The following is a 20,598-nucleotide window of genomic DNA, read 5'->3' on the forward strand; positions in this document are numbered from 1 at the left end:
TGCGAAAACCACCTCCACCGCAGCGCTGCATGATCCCCATCCTCTGAGTCCAGCCCGCTGCAGAAACGTCACGGCGCGAGGACCCGCCTGCAAGCGCACGGCACGCAACTGGTGGTTTGGACATAGGAGGCTCATTTTGGAGTTTAACACTGTCGAACGCTTGAGAAATGGTTTCGCGACAGGCACGGAGGAACAGCGTCATGCTATTTTGGAAGCAATGCAGGGCATCGTCTGCAGACAATAAGGCATGTTCATACAAAGGGAAAAAACAAAGAATACCAACGTATTCGATTAGCGATTAGACAAACAGGATAATACTATTTCCTATTAATGCCTACTCATGTGTGGCTATTGCAGAAGAGAAGATGGCACGCCGTTTTATCGTTCTATGTTTATTGCATATGCTTTATATTGCCGCAAATGGTAGTGTTTTTGCAATTAGATGACTTCACTTCCTTTGTAGGGTGGTTCAAAGTATGCAAAGGAAATATATAGAAATGAAGTGGTATTACATTTAAGAAAACACTGGTTTGTCCGAGGGTCAATTTTTTACAGCTTTTGTCAGCTCAAAGGAAAACGTTCCTTCTGTCATCATCCTTAAGTTACATGTAGTATATGTTTTTATCTTATCATAGAGTAAGCTGTTGTGCCCCCAGGGCTCAGGTAATTATGAAAGTTAGGCACACGGACTGCAAACTTCCACATCGCATCCATAACTGTGCTGACGTGTATGGGTCCCCGCTCTTTCACGCATGCGTACAGTACCAGACGCGGCAGCTCAAGGCCCTCTCAAGTTAGCGAAAAACACATCGGCATTAACCGGAAATTGAAATCTTTGCCCTTCAGCATAAAAGCCCAATGTAGTTTTTCAAAGCCGATATATGGGTAACCAGTGGTAACATTTCGTTGAATTATATTATAAAATCTGGATGCCTATAGACCAGTACTATGTTTGCATCATTCATTGCGTGAAAACGTTAATTTGTCGTTAACTGTTTTATTTTGATATGTTTAAACGGAAACATTGAGTAATGCCTCTTTATTTTCCGTCGCGTAACCAACGTAGCGACCGGTACTTTGGGGGAGTTTGACGTGGCACTCTGCTTAAACTGAAGGCAATAGACAGGGAACAGGAGTCTGCCCCATATTCAGGTAAATACGTTAGCGACAGGGTTTACACCTGAAGCCAATGCGAATGTGTCATTTCTGTCTCTCTTTTTTTTTCTTCGCTTGGAGGCATTCGTGTCCGAAAGGAACTCGGCGTAAAGGGGAAAACTTTGTGGTAATTTCCGCGTAGCTAGCAGTGTGTTTGTCTATCGATACGTGAGATTGATCGACGCCCGGCTGTGTGTGTTGCTGCTCTGCCAGGCCACCGAGCCTCCTTACGCGCCTTAAGCCACGGCGTCCATTCCTTACGCCAGCGACGTTAACGCGTGCGACAACAACGCGTGTCCTTTTCGTCCAGATGTTACATTGAAAGGGGGGATGCAGGGATGCTCGTGTCATAACGGTCTCTCGACGTGGCAATTCCTCGCAAGTGGCAGGCACGGTGGCTGCTCGGACCGGACGAACCAAACCGCGGTTATACGCGCCTCGTTTGGCGTAAAACGTGTTCGGTCGGCTCATTACGTCGTAGTAAAAGGTTTTTCGCGGAGTTGCCCGTACGCAGCTGATATTTTTTGTTGACACTAGCTGTGCGGAAGTTCAACTTTTTTTTTTTTTTAAAGGTTTGTCATCCGTCGAAAAGTCCACGGTGGCAGGCTCGTTGCTTTTATAATTAAAAAAATAGATGGTGCGTTTGGCTGCATGTGTGTTTTTTTTTTTTTTTAATGGCCTCAATTACAGGCCCGCTTTGGGTTTCATGTTTCCGGATTCCGAACATAAACTTTGCCTGCCTTATCTCTCAGTAAGCAATGTCAAAGGTCCACGTTACATGATTCAATGAGGTCAATTAACCAGTCTGTGGCCTTTTTAAATAGGCTAAATTCATTAACGTGAACACATTACAGTATGGTTGAACACAAATGCTTAACTGTAAATGCACCCCTTTCAATCTGACAGGTCGTCAAAGCCCATTCATCCTGGCATGAAAAAGCAGTAGAATCCCATAAGAATGAGTCAACAGGGTTATGTTGCCGCACCCCCGTACTCCCAGGCCCAGCCCGGGATGGGGGGCTACCAAGGTGGATTTGGAGGCGGTCCTGCACAGCCGCTCTATGGACACTATGGGGGACAACCCCAGGCCTTCGCCGCTCCACCCGCAGGTAAGCCACTCGGGGAAATCACTCTAGCAGGCCTCCCCCAGCGCGATCGGCTCGATGCGTGTTTTTACCTGTAGCAACTGGTGCTCGTTGTCCACAGTAACGGCAAAAGCTCACATCCACCAGGCTTTCAGAGATGTAGCCTGCTGTTTTGGGCTAAAGTCAAATAAGAGACCTGAAGTGCTTTCTTTTCAGAGTTTTAGCAATGGTTCATACCATGTCGTGTGTTTGAAACTGGAGGTTTTTTAAATATTTGTCAATCTTATCTTTCAATCGATAATTGACACGCTTCACACAGCAATAGCATGTTTGTTAAGCGCCAGCAAATTAGTCAGATTAAAAAATATATATGACCCCACAGCAAAGCATGCCCTGTTGTTTGATTGAAGTACAAACTTCAGACTCTCAGTAGAACTACTGACATGCTCAAGGTCTTTTGAATTTAAGGCCAAGACAACATCAGAGAAACTGTCCTGCTTTCTTGGCAATAACGTTGGAGCTTCGAGGTCCAACAGCATCACAGTAGACTGTAAACAGCACTGGAAGCATGTTACTATTAGGAAAAACCAAAAACATTGATGACCAAAATCTGACCGTGCTCGCTTACATATTTACAGGTAAAAAGTCTAGAAATAAAAGTAGTCAGTAGGCAGTTCAGATTCTTTAAACCAGCTGTATTTCACATGAAATATACTCAAAGATGTCTGTCGGACTCAAAGATGCAGTGAAGACTGTACAGATCTACTGTACACATGTTTTTTTTTGTTACTGTAATCACAGGCATGATGAAATCACCCGTTTCCTCTGCTGCCGGCATGCCTCCACCTACAGTGTCCAATCAGTACAATCCAAATGTCCAGCAGAATGGGGCACATCCACAAAGGTAACTCTTTTCGGTTAACCGCCTCTGTTTGGAAAGCTAATTTTCCCTCTCCTGTGTATTAAGGGTTCTTATATTTTTTTTAGATACCCTGCTCCGCAAGCTGCTTCTGCTTATGGACAACCTCTACAGTCCCCATACAACAGCATGGCTTCTATGGCCCCGCCTCCACCACAACAGCTCACCAATCAGATGAGTTCCATGAACTTGGGCAACTATGGTAAGTTGGCTGTTCACTGATTTATACTTGCTATAGATCAAATAGCATTGAGTGGCATACAGAAAATCAAACAGAAATAGTTTATAAATAGAGTATTAATTTATAATAATGTATTAATTCAATTATTTAGTTGTAGTATTTCAGTAGAGAGTATAAGAAAAGGATTAGAAAAATGACAGTAGGAGTGCCCTCACCAAATTTCCTTGTTTCAATGTATGATGGTTCAGCACCAGGTCCCATGCAGAGCCCACCACCTCCAACAAGCTCTGTCCAGCAGCCTTTCCAAACTTCCCCTCAAGCGATGGGCCAGCAACAAATGTCTCCAGGCCCGCAGTCCCCTCACATGTCTCCCCAGATGTCACCACAACAGTCACCTATGGCAGGTCCACCCATGGGAGGACCACCCATGGGAGGGCCACAGATGGGAGGGCCACAGATGGGAGGGCCACCGATGGGAGGACCACCGATGGGAGGGGCACAGATGGGAGGGGCACAGATGGGAGGGGCACAGATGGGAGGAGCACAGATGGGAGGACCACAGATGACTGGACCTCCGATGGCAGGCATGGGTAGACCATTCCCCGGGCCACCTCCTCCTGGCCCTGGAGGTTTCCATCAGCCTGGTCCTGGTGCTGCTGGACCACCAGGATACCCACAGCAAGCAGGTAACCCGGACACTCTGAAGCAATGAAAAAGTATTCATGAAGGGATATTAAACATTCATTTTTTTTACATGATATTGTGTTACCAACTGGAAGTGACACGGATACATGGTCAGTTATTGGCTTTGCGTATTAGGTTCTGTGGTCAGAGAAATGACGAGCTTGACAGAGACATTTGTAATAAAGAAGAGTCTGGTAAGAGAGTAATCAATCTTTGTCCTTTTGATAGACATGAAGACAACGTGTTCTCATTGCTCATGTTGGAGTAGTCCGAATTTATTCTACAGCCTACATTTTGTCAACAAAACAGAGCTCTGTGGCAAACAATTCTAAAATGTACGTAATGAATATAATTGAATTACCAATATTTCCTTTTTTACTGTTTAGGTCAGTTTGGGGGAAACATGGCTGGGCCCCAGCCAGGCATGCCGGGGGCCTTCCCTGGTGCACCAGGCGGAATGGCTGGACCACCTCAGAAGAAACTGGACCCAGACTCTATCCCGAGCATTGTGAGTAGTCGACCACATAACCAACATACCACATTTCTGTCTTAGCTTTCTGGCAGTGTATTAACTCTTCCAAAGTGGTTTGGCAAAGGTATGCATGTGCTCCCTTCTGATGGTGCTGTAATGCACAACTTGTCCACTTTAGACTCAGGTCATCGAAGATGACCAAGTAAAACGAGGGGGACAGGTCTACAGCACGAACGTCAGAGGACAGATTCCACCTCTGGTCACCACCGACTTCACAGTACAGGACCAAGGTGACTCCGAATGACATTCAAACCTCTCTCCGGTTACAAAATACACTAAACATTTGTAGTCAATGCAAATCTATAGCAAGTGTAGGTGATAATCCAACTGTTTTTTAAAGACACTTTACTGCTACAATTTCTACATACGTATATAGCATGAATTCTGATTTGTCGTATATACCTCAAGTTTTTTTGTTTGAAATGTAGACATTGAATATTTATGGTAATCACAGATTAGACATGGATACTAAAGGTCCAAACCTCTGTAGTAGCAGAAATGTGCCGTGTCATAGAAGGGATGTCAATGACCCTTCGGTCTGCTTATCCCAGGCAATGCCAGTCCCAGGTTCATGCGCTGCACCACCTACTCCCTACCCTGCACCGCCGATCTGGCCAAACAGTGCCAAGTGCCACTGGCCTCCATCATAAAACCTTTAGCAAATTTGCCAGAGACTGAGGTAAGTAATTATTAAGGGCAGTTGCTTTATCCAAATCCAAATAACATGAATAATACATAATCGTTTGCCAGGATAGACAAACAAAGAGTAAAGGACTGAATACATTTGTTGTGGCTTGGCTGTGAAATAGCATGTTTTCCTGGTGGGCTAACTCTTGAATAATACATGCTGAACAATATCTCACACGGATTGGGAATTCCTTTTGTTTACGAGTTGGCTTCAGTCACTCGGGTCGGCTGTGATCGAGCACTGGGTCCACAGTTGTTTTAGTCCTTATCAATTTCTGCATTATTACACATGTCCACATGTTCAACCAATCTTTTCGCATTTCCATGCAGACTTGCAAATGTTAGAACAGTCCTACAATTGAAAAAAAGCTTTGGTGTGCCCAAATTGTATAAATGGTCACACAATTCATCCCACACCAAAGAAATGGGCCGAAATATTATTAGAAATATTATTAGAGTGCAGAGGTTTTCTAAATCCTGTACACACTGTCCCCCCAGGAGTGTCTAATGAAACACTAATTAAGATTTATGGTCTGTTTATGGTTCCCGTTTGAGGCATTTACTTGCAGGATTGATTATTTAGACGATGATTGAAAAATAAAAGCCAGTTTGAGACAGTATCCAACCCCCAAACCTTCCTCTCTTTTGAACGGATGCAGAAGTTAAGTTGTCCTGTGAATGACCTCCCTTGGATCATACGGGAACCAACAATCCTGTCTAAGATATTTTCCCCCTCCTCCGACCTTGTCCCAGCCATCCGCTGGCCTTTTTAGGCAATGTTAGCTCTCTCTCATCTGGCTGCAGGCTAATTAACTAATGTCGGATCTACAAGGACTGGATGTAAAACGATCACAGTGTTTTGCTCTCTACATCTGGTACACCGTGGAACATTTTCAAATCCAGAGTAAAACCTAAATCAATGCTCTTTGTACATTTGGGGAGCATTCCTTTGCAATCGGAAGCTTTATGCATTGTTTTTTCATCCACAGGTTTTGTCCTCAGCACTAAACAGCTGTGAGATAATGTCAACAGTTTGACTCTCGACCCTGAAGTATCCAGTCTAATAATACACCCACTCGCTACCTTGTCTGCAAGGAGTTTCTGGTAGTTGATTTCAAACCTTTTAGCCAGCGAGGGGTCTCAAATAGTCATAAGACAGTTTCCATCTAAACGCTGCAGATGATAATCAGGAGCAGTGGTGTGATACATATTTGAAACGGCTTCATGCTAAGCCATTAGCCTCAGACAAACGTTGTATGTATGAAAGTGCAATGTGTGATTGTTTGGTTGCCATGGAATCACTGATGCTTGAGACAAAGCAGAACATACATTGGCTTTTTGACCATAATACCTTTTCTTTTGTGTGTCCCTACATAGACTCCTCTTTATGTTGTGAACCACGGTGAGACAGGCCCAATCCGCTGCAATAGATGCAAGGCCTACATGTGTCCCTACATGCAGTTTATTGATGGGGGCCGTCGCTACCAGTGTGGTTTCTGCAACTGTGTCAATGAAGGTAGAGTACAGTGCAGAAACGGTTTAAAGTAACCAGAAATTATCCGTCACGTTCATTTCAAAAAGGAAAGTTATTACTCTGAATACACTATACACAGGTCTCTATTCAATCCGATTTCTTTGTGATACCGTAGTGCCAGTCTTTTACTTCCAACATCTGGACCACATGGGCCGGAGGGCGGACTTCTACGAGAGGCCTGAGCTGTCCCTTGGATCCTACGAGTTTGTAGCCACCCTGGACTACTGCAAGGTACGGGGGGAAACTGCTAAAGATCTACCAACTACTCTTCAATTAGCACAAGTAATCAAATCTAATCACGACTTTGGATGATCCCATAGCAATCGTGAAGTTCAAAATGCGTGCTCTGCTACGTATCAAATCAAGCGCTTCATCAGTTATTCAACCGGGGGCAGAACAAGGTGGGAGGAGTCATGCGCGCACCCTGCAGAGAAAGTTCTGTCTGCAGTGGTATTAGTAGGAGAGTAGAGACAGACCTCAGGAGTTGAGAGGTAAATCAAATGTCAGGATCAGAAGGCGAGGAGCGAGTCCAGAGCAAAGGATTGTCATCCGTTGTCTGGAAGTTTTTTGGATTTACGGCAAGTTGTGTTAACCAAGAACAAATCATATGCTGTTAGAGTTGTGTCTGCACCCCACTGCAATATAACAAACCAGAGTACGACGAATGCATTAAGGCCAAAGCTAGCGTTGCCTTACTGAATCTCTGTCAATGTCCCATGACTTCAAACCAGAAGAGCGCTGCCGCGACAGCAGATCATCCACCTCCCAAAGATGCACAAAAATAACAATTAATAATAACAAAACATTTGGCAAAAGACACGTGTTCAATAAATATGATATAACGCAATCAGATTTCTAGCCCTTTATTTGGGGTGAAAAAAATATTTAGATTTTGCTTGAGGTAAATAAGAAGCGTATACATTTTGATGCAAAGACTTGCAATGGAACAATGGAAGTGGAAGAATTGTTTCCTTTAAATAAAATATGTTGTCCCTTAAATGAATTACATCATTCAGCACGAGCTGCTTATCATAACTTATAATATGTGAAACTCACAGTACTTGAACGTCAGCAGTGATCAAGTTGATATGCACCTGGAGGGTGTGGCTGTTGAGGACAACAGAGTGCGCTGGCAAAGCTGAGTCACTTCTCTGGCCTACTTTTGCTCTGTTTATTAAAACCTATAAACAGTATCTGCCATGCAGCTCTTAAACAAACGCCTTTAAGGGGATTGTCTTGTCATGGGTCGTTACTGGGGAAACATAGCAATGTCTAGCAAAGAAACCCTCGCACACACACACACTCAATTGTCTTTAATTCAGGAATTCAACTGTCTCGGTCCCCTCACATCTACTCAACCTTGTGAGTGATACAATATGGCAGAATTACAACCTTAAATAAGGTACTAGACAGAGAAGACAATTATCTTTTTTGATTAATTCAGTAGCTTAATAACTGGTCATTTTTATGTTAATGCCATGTCAGCTTGAAAGGATTTTCAAAACAGCAGCTAATTTATTTCACCTGCTGCCACCTTCTCACACAGAACAACAAGCCTCCGAATCCTCCTGCCTACATCTTTATGATCGATGTGTCCTATAACAACATTAAGAGTGGACTGGTCAAACTGATATGTGACGAGCTGAAGAACCTACTGGAGCTTCTGCCCAGGTAGGTGCAATACATCGGGAAACCCCACACAAACATGGTCACACACTGCAGGTAGGAAGGTAATAACGAGCATCTTATCTAAAATGAATTGGAGGGGAATTGAAAAGTAAATGCCTTGCTGCAAAAATAAACTTCTCCAAACAACATGCAAACTCTTTGTGCTACATGGGGTTTTGCAGAGAGTGGGTATCAGTTAGGCAGCGGCCACCAGAAATGGAAAATATTACATTCTTATCTGTAAAAGAGCATCCGGAACAAAAACCTGTGTCTTTCTGAAGACGACTTTGGTCACAGAGCAGAAGATGATGCACTTCTCTTGGTTACTCCTAAAATATGTAACGTTCCCTTTTCTCCGTTTTAATTAGCGACAAAAGCAATACATTCACAGTTGTCTGCTGCCATGACATCATCCTTTTAAATACAAAGTAGAAGTATTTGAGGCTTAAGCTGACAAGGCACTAAATAAAGCATTTGGACGTACATTTATTGTACGTTTTTGCCAGATGAATGTTCATTACCTCATGATAAGCTGGAGCACAGTTTGAGTAAATGCAGATGTAGACATACTGTGGACTTTTATTTCACGGTCTTTTGGTATGAAAAAGACCCAAAGAAGCAGTAACTTTTCTTCACAGAGAAGCTTTTGGCCCATGGTCGACCAGTGGCGTATTTACTTCAAAGGCTTTTGCAGCAACTGTTTGGGCCACATTACATGTTCCTCAGTGTGTCTGCACGATTTAAACCGAGACCTGCAAACCTCAGTTGACTGTCATGAAAGAATGCTTTTAAACTACTGTGATGGTGAAAGGTTTTGATGTGTGGTTTCAGTTCAAGAAAGCTGCCACAGCCCAATCCACAATGTTCTGGTAAATGTCAGGGTGTCGTGAAGTTAGCTGTTATTCACTTATATGAGCTTTGGGTTCAATCATGCAGTTATTTCAAATAAAAGTACATGTTTCCAATACCTGTTGCCAGCATGTAACGTAGTTCTTTCTGAAACCCCCCCCCCCCTCAGGGAATTTATTTGGAAAACACAGACATGAATAACAAAGTATGGGTTTTCTAGTGATTTATTTACTTTGAGTTATAATCCTGTAGAAAGTCCATGTTGTTATTTCAGGACACATTTTTATACATAACATTCCACCTTGTTGAGAAATGACCCTTTACTTTATCGAATAGTGATTGATATGGAAGGCCATCCCAAAGATTAACCAGATTTGTGTGTTTCTTTTTCATTTTATCATGTTATTAAGTAACAGCTTCTGTGCATTACCGTTCCATAGAACAGGTACGTTGGTCGCAGAATATAGATCTCAATAAGGATGTGACCTGCAGGATGGCCGTTCACTGCCCCGGGACAGCCGCTCCTCTTACGCAATGTTGCTCACATGCAGCTATTGTGGATGACATTCCACCTGACTCACTGGAAACATCTGGGAATTCACAGAGGTCTGTTCTCTCTCTCTCTTCCTGTACAGTGCGGAAGGTGTGGAGGCGTCTGCCATTAAGGTCGGCTTTGTCACCTACCACAAGGTCCTCCACTTCTACAACGTGAAGAGCGCTTTGGCCCAGCCCCAGATGATGGTGGTTTCAGACACGGCTGAGATGTTTGTCCCTCTGCTCGATGGCTTCCTCGTCAACTATCAGGACTCGAGGGCGGTGATCTCCAAGTAAGACGCAAAGGGTCATTTGCTTGTGGAAGCCCCAAACAGTGAGGCTTGCACCAGCAAATGTAAAAAACAAAACAAAAAACGAGTTCATTTTACGTCACTGGATGGTTTCATTTAGTGTGGAGATTAGCATGTCTGGGTCAATTATTTCATGAACGATCTTCTTGAAGTGAAAAAAAACCCGAATGCACGAGAAAGACAAAATGCTGAAACATTTGTGTGTGTTTTACTTGGATAAATTTCAACCAGACGTTGTCATGCGAGAACAATGTGACATGTCAATTATGCCCAAACTATAATCCCGTCCCTCTCCTCTACAGCCTCCTGGACCAAATCCCTGATATGTTTGCAGACACCAACGAGAGCGAAACCGTCTTTGTTCCAGTTATTCAGGCCGGCGTGGAGGCATTCAAGGTTAGCTGCCTGTTTTTAAAGCACCCGTATGTAGTTCAGCTGAAGCACATAATGCTGTTTTTCTATTAAAGTCAACCAATTTTAACTAAAAAAAAAACAATTGCTCTGCATCCAACTAAAGAAATATATTGTCCGAGGTAGTGCTTGCCCAACTCAATAAACTCAGCAAAGTTCTTTTATTTATTCCTGATATGTTTGTGTTTACTTTAAAGTCCAAAAGAAACGTTTAGAGTAATATGAGGTCAGTGTTTGGCACACTGTAGAGGAAAAGTTCACTCACAGCTTTCAATTAGAAGCAGTTGTTGCAATAGACAACGGCAGAGTTTGAGTATGGCTTACAGCTTTATCTTTTCCCTATCAGTTTATTTTGCAATCTCGTCTAAAAATGAAGTTTGTTATTAGGACAATCTAATCGTCTGCAGAAGTGGAATTTTGCACCTTGTGACCTCACGGTGTCATCGTAAAGCTATAAACGACACACCACGAAGGAACACATTACACACCTTTTTGACAGCTCCCCCATTATTCTCCGTCCTGCAGGCAGCAGAATGTAGCGGGAAGCTCTTCATCTTCCAGTCCTCCATGCCCACGGCCGAGGCTCCTGGCAAACTGAAGAACAGGGACGACAAAAAGCTGGTCAACACAGACAAAGAGAAAGTGAGTCTTTTTTTTTTTCTTCTTCGAAACACGGGTTTCAAACACCAAGTACGGGCAAACAGTACGGCTTAATCTCAATGCAGTAAGGTATTGACACTCCGCTGCATGAGTGGAGTTGGTTGGAGTTTGAGTTACATTTGAAAACTGCCAATAAGGTCTTATCCAAATTTTTTATTTTTTATTCTTAGACCCTGTTCCAGCCTCAGAAAGGAGTGTATGAGCAGTTGTCGAAGGAGTGCGTGGCACAGGGCTGCTGCGTGGATCTCTTCCTCTTCCCGAACCAGTACATGGACATCGCAACCATGGCCGATGTGCCGTCGCACACCGGAGGCTCCGTCTACAAATACAACAACTTCCAGGCAAGCGCAGCCGCTCACAGTATGTTCAGGTCACTGAAAACACACGCACATGCAAGAGATGCTGCAAGCTACGCAAAAGTTAAGAACTAGTACAAGTTTATTTTTAGACAGAAATGCTCATAAAAGCTGGTTTTATGTTGTAGTCAGTGAGCAAAACGTTTTCCAGGGCTTATTTTCATTGGTGTAGGACCAAGTGGTGACTCTTGCCATCTGCTGGTTAACACAATTACTGTCTGGTGCTGTCTCAAATGTTCTCCGTTTCTCCGTGTCAGGTGGAGACCGACGGGGAGCATTTCCTGAGAGACCTCAGGAAAGACGTGCAGAAGAGCATCGGATTTGACGCAATCATGCGCGTTCGTACCAGCACGGGTGAGGAAAAGGCCTCTCAAGGCTTTCAGTGCGCGCCGACGTGTCAGCGTTCAGTCATTTTCCACAACGTCTTGCCTTCAGGTTTCAGAGCCACCGAGTTCTTTGGTGCCATCCATATGAACAACACCACGGACATAGAGATGGCGGCTGTGGACTGCGATAAGGCTTTAACCGTCGAGTTCAAGCATGACGACACACTGAGTGAGGAGACGGGAGCACACATGCAGGTCTGTCCCCCCCCAACACACACCTCCAAACCAATGTTTGCCGTTAGGTCATGAGCTAATATTCGGAGTCTGTTTCTCAGTGTGCCTTGCTGTACACCACCATCAATGGACAGAGACGTCTCCGCATCCACAACCTCAGTCTGAACTGCAGCTCGCAGTTGTCGGAGCTGTACAAGAGCTGCGAGACCGACTCACTCATCAACTTCTTTTCCAAATCAGGTGAATGCCTTTGAGCCCTTGTCATTGACGCTTACAACGTCATTTTGTCTTCTAAGTTTGCATAGTTTTAAACACAATAGCCAGACGCAGAAAAGGTGGCTTTTTTTCCGAAGCATGATTTACAAGCAGTATTTATTTAATGATGGGGTCATACGGTACAGTCAGCTTTCGTTTCCCGAGGGTGTCACGTGCCTGATGATGTACTGCTGTGTTAGCCTGACCTCTGTTGTATTTATCCCATGCATCACTCGATAATCTAATAATACTCAGACTTATGGGTGGAACAAAGAATAAGTAATGAAAACTAGGCCCACATGTTTCAGATAAAGCGCTCTCTCTCTCTCTCCCCCTCACCCGAATTTTCTCATCTTTCATCCTTTGTGCTACCCTGCTCATCTTTAGCTGCCAGTTAGGCCTTGCTGGCTTTTAACTAACCTTTTCTTATGCACACTTATGCAGCTTGCCGTGCCATATTGAACCAGCCTCTGAAGACTGTGCGGGAGATCCTGGTCAACCAGACAGCTCACATGCTGGCCTGCTACAGGAAGAACTGCGCCAGCCCCTCCGCTGCCAGCCAGGTCAGTGCGGGGCAGCAACTGGATCAAAAATGGTTGAATTGAGGCTGTGATTTTAGGATGTCAGCCTTTATTTTGCGTCCATCTCTTTTAGAAAGTAACAATGGTGCTTTTATGCCTCTAGCTGATCCTGCCTGATGCCATGAAGGTGTTTCCGGTGTACATTAACAGCCTTATGAAAACGGCTCCCATGGTCGGCAGCACAGAGCTCTCAACAGATGACAGAGCCCACCAAAGGCTGTTGATCATGGGCATGGGGGTGGAGGAGACACAGCTGCTGCTCTACCCACGCCTCACCCCACTGGTACACTAAAACAAAAGTACAAGCTATACACACAGTGCAGTTCTTTGGGTTCTGAATCGTGTTTTCAAATTATTTTTTTCTAGCACAACATGGACGTTAGCACAAAGACCCACCCTGCTCCAGTGCGCTGCTCAGAGGAGCGTCTGACAGACTCTGGCATGTTCCTGCTGGAGAACGGCCACTCCATGTTTCTCTGGCTGGGTCAAGCGATCCCCCCAGAGCTCGTCCAGAACATCTTCAACCTGCCGTCCCTCGCCCACTTGCAAGGAAACATGGTCAGAACTAAGTTACCGTATTACCATTCCCACCACAATATTTTTTTTAATCAAATGAAATCATGTAATTCTAAAGACGTCCTTTCTTACCTTTTCGTTGCCTCCATGCATTACAAACTGAGGGAGAGTGTCTGGATGTTGGGTTGACATTAAACGTTTACTTTTGAGACACCTCCCAACTCAATGGTTGAATTTATGATAACATCTTGCATCTGACCGTGATTTTAAATCAACCTCTAAGAATCAAGGCTTCCTCAAACCAATAGATCATGACGTATTAATGATTTATTTTTAAGAATAGTCTCTAAGAATAGTCTCATCAACCATCATTTTTTGTATTTTTTTTTCAGTATGCGTTACCAGAGCTGGACAACCCATTGTCAAACAAGGTACGAGCCATCATCAATGACCTGATTGAAAAGAGGCCAAATTCTATGAAGGTAAGCCACCCAGAGCAGCAACATAGGCCCATGTAAACAATTATTATTTTAACTTTTAAGACATTTTTCCAACTAATGAAAAAAAAAAAGTACTTGAATTGCTGTGAAGCATTTATAGAACGCTGACTCCCTCTAGTGGAGTTACTAAGTAAATGTTACTATTAAACAGCTCTATGTTTGAATTGCATCCACTTAATCACAGTAAAATGTTCTCGTGGAGCACAGCTTGTATTGAAAATAGTATTAAGGATCACACTTTGCTTCCGTCTCACCCCCCGTTCCCGTCTCAGCTCCATATCGTGAGACAGAAGGACAAACCAGAGATGGTGTTCCGTCAGTTCCTGGTGGAGGACAAAGGCCTGCACGGAGGAGCTTCCTACATGGACTTCCTTTGCTACTGTCACCGAGAAATCAGGCAGCTGCTCACTTAACCACCACCACCCGCCTCCCCCCCGACGCTTGTCTCTTATCCACCGGCCAAGAAGGAACATGCCATGGACAAACCTAACAGGGTCAGTCTCAGGATGATCCACAGCAAGAAACTTTTTTTTTTTCTTAAGTGTTTCTTAAAGACCGGGGAAGAAGGAAGGAACCCGAGAGAGCCTTTTGAGATTTCACCTCGAGAGTCCACAGCTGCCTTTCCAACATGGTTCTGTCACCCTTCAGTGTCCACACAGTATGATCTTCAAATAACAAAGATCGTCTAAGTAAGACACCGGCAACACATTGTGCGATGAGCTGGGGAGACAGGAGTGAGATCAGTGTCTGAGGCTGCACAGCATTCAGGGCAGTCAATTGAGGTTTACATTTTACAGGCTCAGACAAGCGGTTATTTGGGGGGGGGCCATACTGTAGGTGTCGTCTTTGGAACTCAATAAAAGGTGGCCAGTCTTTTGTAATATTCTGAAAATTGTAATCTTTGTAATCACACAACAAACGCTCAAAGATATTTTACCATATTTAAATGACATCTAGAGGCTTGTTCATTCATGAACATCACACTTTTGCTGCCCTAGTCAAAATGGACCCAAATAAGCATACATACAAGTAGTGGATCAGCTTCTTCATAATTGAGCAGAAACATTGCATTAGCTGACTGAACTGAAAATGATTATACTGATGCATACATGGTACAAGGCATTCCATTTGGTCACTCCTCCGACCAATAAAAAATTTGGAAAAAACATTTATATCAACGAGACTTGATCTCCACAGAGTGCAGTGAGAGTCAACATTTGTTTTCTTGTTCTGAGATTACCATGAAATGATCACTGCAAGACAAGTGTCCCGAAAAGTTTAACCTTTTGTTTCTGCAAGTGTCAGGATTGTAATTTAAAAGGAGGATGCATTATGGGAAAGGACTTGAAATGATGCTGATGAATGAGGAAATATGTTGAGAGTGATTCACTTTGGGAAATACTGTCTAGCAAGCTCCAACAATGCCATGTCATAATGAAAAAAGGGGCCAGCAGACACATCTCACACAATCAGACTTGTGTCCGCTCACTCTTCCAAATAAAATGTTTAAACTAATCTATAATCTGCATTATTGTCCATAATGACACCTAATATTTTAGTTTTGTGCATTGTATCGCTTGTTTTTGAGAAAACTGCTCTGTATAATTCATGTATGCCTTTGATATACATTGTACGAATCTTTGTATGTGACTTTAAAAAAAAAAAAGAGTCCTTTTTGTACGTCAATCTATTACCCTTTGCCTTAAATTGATGATAGTTGTTAAACCATACACAGAAGTACATGTCTGAGACTTCTACAGCGGATTTGAATTATATTGGTTTGTATGCAAACTTATTTCAGGTAATTTGGGTACCTTATTAAAGTCGGAACAAGGGATTTCAAAATTAAGTGGAAAGGCTGTTGTTGTTGTTTTTTAGTACCGATGGACCTTCATGGGTTTGATCTGTAATGTATATTTCATTTCAAATAAGCCAAAACGTTCCTTTGGCTCATACAGTACAGGAAATTCTGCAGATTAAGAATTTATATTTGTCAAAATGTTAAACACAGAAAACACACCAACCGGTTTGTTGCCTTAAACAAAAATATATTCAATGAAAGACTTAATGGACATAATTCAATGCAAGCCAGAATTACAGTTTGTAACTAAGGTAGCACTAATCAAAACGTATACATTCAGTCTTAGTCACAGTCCTATGAGACATCCGCTGTACAAGGACACTAGAATCAATGTACAAAGTATGTTCATTTAGTTTCTTATTTCAATGATCTTATTCCAGTCCATGTGGAAAAAAAATATTTTTTTTTACCAGTGTGTCGTCCACCTGCCACCATAAGGGGGCATCATATGCCTGAATATGCTTTTCTGGTTCTGAATATAATATGTATGTTAGACAATAAAAACTACTTACCATGATGCAGAACAGATTCATGAAACATCCACAAAGCATATTACAATATATATATATATATATATACACACACACACACGCATATATCAATATCAGTATTTTAAAATATTTGTTGTTGAATTCCACTAGATTGGTTTGGATAGCCATGTTTAAACATGAACTATTCTAAATCTGTTAAAATGCATTAAGTCATTTAATACAAATGATTTTACAAAGTTTCAAGGGTAGTTTATTTATTTTTTTCACCTTTGCCAGAGATGGCCGACTTTGTATGTACAGAAGAAATGTACAAATTAGTCAATTTTTTCAGAAACATGTCTCCATCCACTGGGATGCATTGGAGATATACGGAGAAGTGGGTGATGTTGCAAATATGTCTTTCCCTCCATTTTATCAGTAGCGTTTTCATATTACAAAGGCTGAGAAGAAATAAAAGCTGTTAATCATTCAGAAAAGGAACATCTGTACAAACAGTAAGGCACACAAACAAATCAAGGAAGAAACAAAGTTCCTAAAGGAGATACACGGATCATTGACCAAACTAATTAATGACCACCGTGCCTTGCTAAGGAGATTTTTTATGTTTGTGACCATACTGATTGAACACTTTGCATGAAAAAACAACATGATAATCTGTAGATTTTCTGCAGAATATTCCCCAAAAAATCCACCCATTCTCAAGTGTATGTCAGTTTTCCAGCTGGTTTTTATGGATACTTCCTGTACCCCATATCCAAGTCATTGGGAAAAAGAAGAAGAGGAAAAAGTCTGATTAAAACACTCAGGTTACTTACACAATGTCCAGACACGTCAGTGATCCAGTCGATTCCAACGAGCAACAGGAATCCCGTGAGCGAGGCTTGTACCCAGCATGCCTTGTGTTTGATCACAATTAAAAGCTTTAATTACATAGAGCAGGAACCAATCAGGGTGTATAGGCATGGGCACGGGACGCATCAACAACAGGAAGAATGTTAGAAGACAACCCCCAAAAATATGAATATAATACAAAGTTACAGTGCCTGCATCAACAATGCCCCCCCCCCATTGCAATTTCTTTATTTTTTTTAAACGGATTCATATGAACAAATCCAAAGACCTGAAATTCACCCCAGAGCCAACGTTCATTTAATACTGTACAACCAGCAATCTTTTGAACAATCAACATAATACCATATAAATAATCTCTGCTCTTAAGTGCAACCTCAGCAACAACAATAAAAACATTCATAGATATAATATACATACATGGGGGGGGGAAAAGGAAATGCACTGAAAGCAGCAATTATTTTACAACAAAAGATATCCTCTAATGTTATTCATACTCATGGTAAATACAGATACCTGTGTGCTTCTGCAGACCAACCTTGTGTTTTCTCATTGTTGTTGGCAAGTAAACATGAAAAAACGTCGTAGAGTTTCTCATAGAGTTCTTCTGTAATACTTAAGGATATCTACAATTGAAAAAAAAAAAAAAAATGAAATCGAGAGGCCAGTCGGGGATGTAAGATCAGAGAGGGGACCGATGCTATATAAAGTCACAGTGATTCTACTTGGCCTGTAAATAAAACCAGTCGAGGTTGCAACAGAGCGAGAGGCATCCTGTTTAAAAGCTCTTCATCACAAGTCTCCCCCCCGGAGTGTTTATAGTGTCGCGGGCTAATGCACTTCTGCAGCGCATCGGTGTTCAGCAAATAGAAAGACGCTCCGGAGACAAAACGGTGGGAATCAACCTTTAAGTTAAGCCGTTAAGCTGAAGATCACGCTTTCTTCACCTCTCCTTTCTATTCATTTTCATATGATAAAGGTCAACTGTTTATTTACCCCCCCCCCCCGACTCGTTGCAGAGGGTTCGCGCCGCGTCACCGGCTCCCATTCGGGGGGGGGGGGGGGGGGTTTATGAACGATGCTCTATCCGTGATCACAAGTCTGCATAGCACGCTGTACACGGGTACGAGTCCAGGCCCCCCCCCCCTCCCCTCCCCCCCCCCCGAGCAGGGCTTGAGACGATCTTCTCGCCGGAGCCTCCACGGTCGGCAGCCGGAAAAAAAAGTTAGAGGACGTTTTCGAAGAGGTGCATTGATCGCATGATGTTTTCGTCCTGCGCAGGAGGAGAAACAAAGTTAGTGAGAACACGCAGAGCGACGGAGACGCGTCGGGTGGGGGGGGGGGGCGGCATCCGGCTTACATTTTGGCAGCAGTCGATGAACTCGTCGATGGTTACCACTCCGTCTTTATTCTTGTCCATCTTCTGTAGGGGGGGTGGGGGGGGGGGGGGGGGGGACGTAAGGGGAAGGACGGATGAACAAAACAAACAGTGTGGCGGTTACTGTGACTGACATTTGAGGCGCGGGGGGAGGCGCTGCCGGCGATCCACTTGCCTGGAAGAAGACTTCCACGTGCTGACGCGGCGTCTCTTCTTTGAGGATGGGGTAGGTGCATTTCCCCATCATGTCGTAGATGGCCTTCATGATGTCGAGCATCTCCTGCGACACACACACACACACACACATGCGGAAAAAAAGAGACAATCCACCACATATCGAGAGCAAATTGATTCTACATGTACCCCTAAACTGGACGCATTGCAAATAACTTTTGTTTTGTTTCACATGCCTCACGTTTGGAGCCAAAGTTCTCTGCAGTTACTCCATTGCATTTAATGTCGATGGACATTGTGGACCTCGAAGAGGAATAAAACATGACCGCCAGGCCCGGCTCTAGGGACGGTGATGGCTGTAAATCAGTCCTCAACCATCGGCCCAGGCTGGTAAAATAAATATCTAGAATACTGTTTGATGGATGGCCATGCAGTTTTACACATTAATAACCCAAGAGGAAGAATCTCCATGACTTTGATTTATTCCTCACAGTTGTTCTTGCAAATGTATGTTTCGTGAGTGAAATGTCTCCACGGCTATTGGAGTTCAATTGAACATGGTATAAACATCTTGGGATGAATGGAATGGAATTGATCCCATTTTTTTTTTTTCTTCTTCTGGGAATTAGTTAAAAATACATAACCACAAGCATGGTGTGAAGCTTACGACCTTTCGTTAGCACAAGCTAAACCCAAATGCTAATATGTTGAACATAGCACACAATACACCTGTCAAACATCAACATTCGGATACCTCCTTGGTAATGTAGCCATCTTTATTGATGTCGTACAGGTTGAAAGCCCAGTTGAGCTTTTCCTGGATCGTGCCACGCAGGAGGGTAGACAGGCCCATGACGAAATCCTGCAGCAAGGACAAGATTCACTGAGAACCATGTGAAATAACAAAACACAAACATATTCACCGTGCACGGGATATGCATATGGCACCTCAGATGATACCTCAGGGAATCCCCGCGCTTTCTAAATGAATGGACTGTTGCACGTTGCCTCTGCTTTGGCACAACGACCGCTTTTCTGTCCTCATAAGCAAATTCATGCCCGCCATGAATATTAATAATCCACTCAACGCGATATTAATCATGGTGTTGAGAACATCAAAAGTTGACGGGCTTGGGATGTTTTTTTTAGTTATTGGGGTTGCAGATTACATAACGCCACGTTTTAAAGCCTTCGGGATTGGCAGTGTCAAAACCGGAATAATGGATAGTTTGGTGGAGTTTTGTAGGAGACTTGCTGATGAAAAAGAAAATAGTTCTTTAGTGAAGAACTATTAATACAACAATCCTCGACTCACCTCGAAACTCAAAGAGCCGTTGTGATCCGTGTCGAAGGCGTTGAACAAGAAATGTGCGTACGTTGAAGATTCTGTGGAGAAGAACAAATTACATCAAAAAAAAAAAAGAAAGCAGGCCGTGATCACAGTCCAATCCACAAAGGGACGTTTTTAAGCTCCTATGGACAACTTCAAAGTATCACAACGTTCATTCTTTGATGGGGAGAGTGAGGAGCGACAGGCTGAGTTGTGCCACTGCGACCCCTCTTTGGTGAACCATTATATTTACTGGTCTGCCTTTCCTCTCTCTGAACAAATATATCAAAGCCTCCCGTTGTTTTGTGTCCTCTTCTTCGGGACGTAATCTCTGCATAATGATGACAACAGTGAGAAACTCCAACCTGCATAAATACAAATTACTTTCTCCCTCCTGCAAATATTTCCCCCGGATGGAGGTTTAATTTGAAAGTACTCGGGAATTGGTGCAATCTCTCCAAACATTAGAGGGAGGCAATTTGTGTCGGTTTTGACACACATGAAAGTGATAAGAAGCAGCAGAAACAAAGCAGGGGG

General features: G+C 43.2%; 2 protein-coding genes across 7 annotated transcripts in view; one reads left to right on the top strand and one right to left on the bottom strand.

The window, feature by feature from the left end:
* Positions 1-1,051: 1,051 nt before the first annotated feature.
* On the top strand, positions 1,052-15,827 carry sec24d (SEC24 homolog D, COPII coat complex component). Of its 2 annotated transcripts, none has more exons than XM_037477720.2 (23): positions 1,052-1,152; positions 2,062-2,264; positions 3,042-3,144; positions 3,228-3,361; positions 3,589-4,026; positions 4,411-4,532; positions 4,675-4,786; positions 5,108-5,235; positions 6,621-6,759; positions 6,893-7,008; positions 8,324-8,448; positions 9,930-10,121; positions 10,442-10,535; positions 11,076-11,192; positions 11,381-11,551; positions 11,824-11,920; positions 12,002-12,147; positions 12,228-12,366; positions 12,826-12,944; positions 13,066-13,245; positions 13,329-13,520; positions 13,871-13,960; positions 14,251-15,827. In XM_037477720.2, the coding sequence occupies exons 2-23, from the start codon at positions 2,114-2,116 to the stop codon at positions 14,389-14,391; spliced, it is 3,246 nt and encodes a 1,081-aa protein (XP_037333617.2). In that variant the 5' UTR covers positions 1,052-1,152; positions 2,062-2,113; the 3' UTR covers positions 14,392-15,827. The 2 variants fall into 2 exon arrangements, with proteins under 2 accessions (XP_037333617.2, XP_037333618.2); XM_037477721.2 differs by lacking the exon at positions 1,052-1,152 and adding an exon at positions 1,163-1,282.
* A 2,508-nt stretch (positions 15,828-18,335) lies between these two features.
* kcnip4a (potassium voltage-gated channel interacting protein 4a) overlaps positions 18,336-20,598 on the bottom strand; it is an 88,310-nt gene continuing 86,047 nt past the window's right edge. For all 5 annotated transcript variants that reach the window (XM_037477713.2, XM_037477719.2, XM_037477715.2 and 2 more), the window contains 5 exons: positions 20,047-20,117; positions 19,486-19,593; positions 18,733-18,837; positions 18,540-18,602; positions 18,336-18,452 (listed from right to left, as the gene is read on the bottom strand). In XM_037477713.2, coding sequence (XP_037333610.1) covers positions 18,405-18,452; positions 18,540-18,602; positions 18,733-18,837; positions 19,486-19,593; positions 20,047-20,117 — 395 coding nt within the window. In that variant the 3' untranslated portion in view covers positions 18,336-18,404. The remainder of the gene's footprint in view (positions 18,453-18,539; positions 18,603-18,732; positions 18,838-19,485; positions 19,594-20,046; positions 20,118-20,598) is intronic.

This window comes from Pungitius pungitius, chromosome 1 (assembly GCF_949316345.1).
Source record: "Pungitius pungitius chromosome 1, fPunPun2.1, whole genome shotgun sequence".
Lineage (NCBI taxonomy): Eukaryota > Metazoa > Chordata > Actinopteri > Perciformes > Gasterosteidae > Pungitius > Pungitius pungitius.

Coding starts and splice junctions, on each gene's coding strand:
- sec24d (XM_037477720.2), top strand. CDS start 2,114: ATGAGTCAACAGGGTTATGTTGCCGCACCCCCGTACTCCCAGGCCCAG. Junction 3,362..3,588: donor CATGAACTTGGGCAACTATG/GTAAGTTGGCTG, acceptor ATGATGGTTCAG/CACCAGGTCCCATGCAGAGC. Junction 11,193..11,380: donor TCAACACAGACAAAGAGAAA/GTGAGTCTTTTT, acceptor TTTTATTCTTAG/ACCCTGTTCCAGCCTCAGAA.